Source organism: Alligator sinensis, unplaced genomic scaffold (assembly GCF_000455745.1).
Source record: "Alligator sinensis unplaced genomic scaffold, ASM45574v1 scaffold996_1, whole genome shotgun sequence".
NCBI classification, from domain to species: domain Eukaryota; kingdom Metazoa; phylum Chordata; order Crocodylia; family Alligatoridae; genus Alligator; species Alligator sinensis.
Window position 1 is genome coordinate 36,867 of NW_005842581.1, and position 6,259 is coordinate 43,125.

At 43.3% G+C, this 6,259-nt stretch overlaps 1 protein-coding gene across 2 annotated transcripts in view; it reads left to right on the top strand.

Annotated features, from left to right (window-relative positions):
• The first annotated feature begins 252 nt into the window (after positions 1 to 252).
• DONSON (downstream neighbor of SON) overlaps positions 253 to 6,259 on the top strand; it is a 13,114-nt gene continuing 7,107 nt past the window's right edge. For both annotated transcript variants that reach the window (XM_025214417.1, XM_006032644.3), the window contains exons 1-4: positions 253 to 300; positions 482 to 559; positions 3,516 to 3,719; positions 5,027 to 5,205. In XM_025214417.1, the coding sequence (XP_025070202.1) occupies positions 268 to 300; positions 482 to 559; positions 3,516 to 3,719; positions 5,027 to 5,205 (494 nt within the window). In that variant the 5' untranslated portion in view covers positions 253 to 267. The remainder of the gene's footprint in view (positions 301 to 481; positions 560 to 3,515; positions 3,720 to 5,026; positions 5,206 to 6,259) is intronic.

A 6,259-nucleotide genomic window follows, 5' to 3' on the forward strand; every position in this document is an offset into this window, starting at 1 on the left:
CCTCGTGCTCAGGAGTCAGCACTCGTGGCAGAGGTGATCATCTTGTACTGGGCCAGCTAGATTTTTTGCAAAAAGGAAAACAAATTGTTAATTGCAAGCTTTTGGGCACACGAGCCCTTCTTCGGGCATCGGAAAAAAAAATGGTGGAAGTTCTCCCGGGTAGAAATAGGCGAGGTTCTTTGAGTAGATGTGATATCTTTTATTAGACCAACTGAATAGGTTGAAGAAAGAGGCTTTCGGAGTTCAAATTTTCCACTTTTCTGGCAAATGCTGAAAAAGCCTCTAAACTTCAGTGCATGGGTAGGTAAAAAATGTCTTGTTAATGTTACCAGAGGGTGAAATGTTCTAGGGTGCGCTGCTGATGGTAGGTAGCTCTAAACATTTTTCTTGAAGTTTCACTTAAAAGTCAGCCTTGAAATGAAACTCAGTTCAGTTCAGTCCTTTTTTTAAAAGTAACGGGGTTTTTTTTCTTCTATTTTAGCTCTTGGATCCTCTTCAAGAAACTAAATCCACCTTGGAAGAAGAGTATTCTGAAGTAGATTTTCCCACGTTAACAAACGTATGAATCCTTAATTATTGCCTTTGGGTGTGTTTAATATTCCATCGTGCTCATAAGAACTTCATTTTTAATGTTTTTGGCTTTGGTTTCAATGTTGGGTCGATTTTATTAGAGCATAAACATTCTCAGAATTGATCTTAAACTGCCTTTGAAGCTCAGGGTCAGGTTGTCATCCACTAAAAACAGGCTTGCTGTTGTATTGGAACAGAAGAGGTTCTTTTCAGTTTACCCACCTTGTGGCTCTTACGCTGTTCTGTATTGTTGGTTTCATTCTCTACTAACTAATCACTCACTCCCCCTGTAGTTATTTGTCTTTCACGCAGCAGAAAAGAAAAAAACACACACACCACCTTTACCAACTCTAACTAGGGGTAAGACAGGTGTGACTGACTTTTTGAGGCTGACTAGATTTTAGGCTAATAGAGCTGCTGCTTAAGAAAATGTAAGTTTAAGCCAACTCCTATTAAGGGGTCAGGAAGAACCTTTCTCCAGGACAGCAGGCTATCGCATAGCTGCCTGCAAAGTATTTCTTGCATTGGGTAATATTCAGTTACCAACAGTGATGACCAAATGAGATGGTGCTGGTCTGATTTGATATGGAAATTCTTACTTGCCTATTACCTTCTTGATAAGCTGGCTGAGGGCAACATCCTGAGGGACAACCAGCATGGGTTTGTCGCAGGTAGGTCTTGCCTGACCAATCTCATCTCCTTCTATGACCAGGTGACATATATCACCTGGACAAGGGAAAAGAGATTGACATCATATATCTGGGCTTTAAAAAAGCCTTTGATCTGGTGTCCCACGATCTCCTCATGGAAAAATTGGCCAACTGCAACCTCGGCTACATCACAGTCTGATGGCTGGGGAATTGGCTCCCAGGTTGGACCCAGAGAGTAGTGGTCGATGGTAGTGAATTATGGTGCTCCATGACCAGTGGTGTCCCCCAAGGCTCTGTCCTTGGACTGGTTTTCTTTAACATGTTTATCAACAATGTTGACTATGGTGTCAGAAGTGCACTGGCCAAGTTTTCCAGTGACACTAAACTTCGGTGCATAGCATCCATACCTGAGGACAGCTGGTGATCCAGGCCGACTTGGATAAGCTTAGTAAGTGGGCAGATACAAACCTGATGACATTCAATACCGATAAATGCAAGGTACTCCACCAGGGAGTGGGGGGGAATGCAGCATGCTTATAGGCTTGGCAGTGCTATGCTCACTAGCACCACAGCTGAAAGACTTGTGGGTCGTGATTGACCACAAGATGAACATGAGCCACCAATGCGATGTTGCAGCTGGTAAAGCAAACAAAACTCTAGCTTGCATCTATAGCTGCTTCTCAAGTAAATCTCAGGATGTCATCCTCCTGCTGTACTCAGCCTTGGTGGGGCCGCAGCTGGAGTACTGCATCCAATTCTGGGCTCAACAATTCAAGAAGGATGTTGAGAAGCTTGAGAGAGTCCAGAGGAGAGCCATACACATAATCAGAGGGCAAGAGATTAGGCCTTATGAAGAGAAGCTAAGGCTCTGTTCACCAGAGCACCCCAAAGGACAGCAAGGACTAACGGTCATAAACTCCTCCAAGACCATTTTAGGCTGGACATAAGGAAACATTTCTTTACTGTCTGAGCCCCCAAGGCCTGGAATAGACTCCCTCCAGAAGTGGTGCAGGCACCTACTTTGGACTCATTCAAGAAACGCTTGGATGCTTATCTTGCTGGGATCCTTTGACCCTATCTGACTTCCTGCCCCTGGGGCAGGGGCTGGACTTGATGATCTTCAAGGTCCCTTCCAGCCCTAACGTCTATAAAATCTATGAAAGCTTAATGTACACTTTAAAAAATAGCGAATAGGCATACTTCCAAAAGTCTCTTAACATGTCAGTGAAAACAACTTATTTGGATGAAAATCTACTGTTTGTGATCCAATCCCAGGAATATGCTGCTAGTGTACTAGAGCTTGAAAATAATATTGACTTAAACAGTGACTTCAGCTAGTGTTCTAACAAAAACAACGGAAATGTTTTTGTCTTCTCATAAAACTTTCCCCAAACTTTAACAATTCATAGTATGCACTTATAAATGCATAAAGGCCCAAAACGTCATAAATTCACATGAATGGCTTGCAACACAAGAGAGACTGGGCATTTTTACTTTTACCATGGTAGCAACTGGTTTGTAATGGATGCTTTTGTCAAGATCAGTAGAGATGAACACTTGAATTTGCAACTATCTTCATGCATTGGCTATATTTCAAAACTTAGAATTTAGTAATATGGGTATCCTATCCATGGCCTGCCTCATTCCATATCCTATTGCTGTTGACAGCTTTTATCTAAGCATCCAGTGCTAAGCTTGCCTCATGCCCCAGGCTAGATCTGGCCACCAGACTCCTTATGAGACAGATCTAGCCCCAGGCACACAATGGTTCTAGTTCTGAGCCAGGGCATGCAGTGGCAGTGACAGCGGCAGCTCTGGTTCTGGCACAGGGCTTATGGTGGTGGCTCCAGCGTAGGGTGATGGCAAGGCTAGCAGTGAAGTAGGTAGGGGGAGTGCATGGACCAAGTGGTGGCTTGCCACAGCTGTGGTGATGGGCCAAGCCACTGCAGGGCAGCCCAGGTTGTATCAGCCCTTGCTCGCCCTCCTGCTGCTGATTGCCATATCCATTGGGACTCAAGAGCCCCAGATTGTGCAGCAGCCATTCTCCCTGGCCACAACTCCCAACTTCTGGTTGCCTGCTGGTAGCTCGGCAGGCTGGATAGAGTGGTTCCTTAGGCCAGATGCAGCCTATGGGGCATTATGTTTGATGCCCCTGCTTTAGATGAAAGACAAGGAACTGCTTAGTGGCTAGTTAGTATATTTCTCTAACCCTGTCAGTGGGTAGCACAAGGGTTGATAGTTTTTAGGTTAAGTATGCTTCCCTTCCATTAACTTACATTGTTTTTGTTTTGTAAGGATCACCATTTACCTGTTCCCGTACCTGATGTCCCCTCCTCACCATGTACAGAATTTCCTGTAGACTGGAGTATTAAAACTCGAATTCTGTTCACTTCCTCCCAACCTTTCACTTGGGCAGAACATTTAAAGGCTCAAGAAGAAGCACAAGGGTTTGCTCAGCACTGTAGAGCAACAGAAGTTAACCTGCCACAAAGCATACAGGTAATCTGTCTTCTTTCTTTATTGGCTATGCGGCCCAGATTATAGGTAACCTTGCAAGTTGGCTACTGATGAAGGAAGCAAAAGACAGGTTTATATTGACCTTATAATGCTTACACCCCAAAACACAAAAACAAATGCTTGTCCCAAAGTCCATCTAGCTACCTGTGACAGCACAATGTAGACCCCCACATACCTGCACTGGCTGAGGAGACATAAGAGGTGGGGAGGAAGGTGGCATGCAGGCTGGCAGTAGGTCTTGTTTAATTCTCCAAATTTTCCTCCAGCCTATACCCTGTATTTATAGATGTCTTATTCTAAATATTCTAATAAATGTTCTCTGATTGATTTTATTTAAATGTTTTGGTTTTACTGAAACTTTGGGAGCTGGACTGAACCAGGTTTCTTGCGGACTTGAAAATTGTCAGTTCAGATTTAATTCTTTGGGAAAGTAAATTGGAGGTTTTTTATCTTCCTTCCTATGCCATAGTGGAGTGCTGTTCAGCACTGTTCTGTTTCTTCTTTACCTTAGTTTATGGGCTTCTCTGACAAGGCTGTTTTATTTTTACAACTTATCTAAGAATCTTAAGACATTTTTTAAAGCAAAATAATATCTAATACATTTGGTTATATCAATTACTACTACTAATATTTTTAGGGTAAAGCTGTTGTACAGTATATTTGGATTATTTAATGTATGGTCCCTTATACTGTTTCCTTTCTGGAGTTGTGCTGTAGTAGTTAATTGGATCTCATTACTGGTTTAGCTGGACATGTTGATTGCTTCCTTTACTTTGCTGACCAAGCTGGTTGTCACATCTGCAAAGGTTCACTCTATGGTCACTTAGAAGCAGGCTTTGGGGCCTTCTGCTTTGCCTTCTGCAGCTTGGCCTGGGTCCCTTGAAAATGGCCAAGGTTGGCAACAACTGGGATAAGAGATTGGAGTACCTTGTCCAGTTTTAGAGAGGAAAACTCCTTTTAAATATTAAATGTAATGCAGAATTTTGGGGAAAGAATTGAAAAGACTCACTTGCACAGAGAATAGCCCATATTGAGCAATTGTTGTGGCTTTACCAATGCCAATTCCTTCATGTAAACAAAGGCGACTCTCACTTGCAAAAACTAAAGCAGCAGAGTTTCTCTTTCTTGGCTGTGGCAGAGTTTCTGTGCTGCTGCCCATTGTTTTCTGATGTGGGATTATTCAACAGTGTAGGTAAACTGGTATTTTAAAGTGTTTAAGACCTTATCAGTATTCCCTTCTCCTGCAAGTAAGGCATTATGGATCTCATCAGGTGTTAATTTAAATCTAGGAACCAAAGCTGTCCACAGAGCTTCGCTGTGCATTCCAGCAAAGCCTTATTTACTGGCTTCACCCTTCGCTGCCATGGCTGCAGCTGTTCCCTCGAATTGGAGCAGATAGGAAAATAGCTGGAAAGGCTAATCCTTGGTCCCATGATGAAGAACTGCAACAAGTTCTAATGAGTGAATGGTAAGTTAGTTAGATTGAAGAACTTTATCCGTTGTTTCTATGGGAAATTCTTTCAGCAAGGAAGTTTGCTTTGTGGGTCTCTGTGTATTCCCACTTATGTAGTCCAAAAATGCTAATGTTGAGCTGTACTGGAAAAACAGTGTCTGGTGCAAGTGCATGAGAGAGTTTGGCATGAGGGTGATCCTACTCTGAAGAGGAACAACTCTCCAGACACCTCTGTTTCTTTGTTGCGGTTTCTTAGAAAGCAGGCTCCCTTTTTCCATTAAGTCTGCTTTTCTCTCATAGGAGAGTATAGAAATAGATGATGGATTACTGCCACAACCTGCCCTCATCTTGGGGAGCCTGTGGCTATGAGTCTCATAAGGGTGTCAAGAAGTATGTCTTCTTTCGACTGTCTATACCAGAGACCAACATGTCTGGTGTCTTCTGCATCTGAAATAGACTAGCTCACTAAGCTGGTGTGCAGTTTGATGCACCTTTGCTGCTTATACTAGAAGGGGAAGAGATGTTTGATGTTCTAGGCTCATCTGGTATGTCTAGCAACAGCCTCAGAAATACAAACACTAGACTCCTTGCCAAGGTTTTCTGACACTAGACCCAAGATGCACCTGGTTATTCTGGGATCAGACTGCCTATCATGGGCCTTCCATCTGATTTTTGAGAACACACCCTTTAACTGGTGCTACTGCTGAAATTAAAAGTAGGACCAAAGACTGAAACAGCACTGCCTCCATAAGCTTCAGTAGCTTTGGTGATGGCATAAAAAGTTCCCAGCTTGTTGCTTGAGTATTCATTATCCTTTCCCTTGACACCAGCTCAAATCTGTCTGCTGCTGCTACCCCGTCTACACAGTACAAGTGTAAAATGCATTTTTATCTGGAAAAGACTGTTGTCTAGGTTATTTGTTGCATGTGATAAAAAGCACCAACTGCCAAGAACAGCTTCCCCACTTTGCAGGGGAGCACTGCTCTCCTTTCTCATCCCTTCCCCTAGGCATCCCATTCTCCCCCCCCCCCCTTTTTGCCCAGTCCAGGGGGACCCAGGGTTTTGCAAG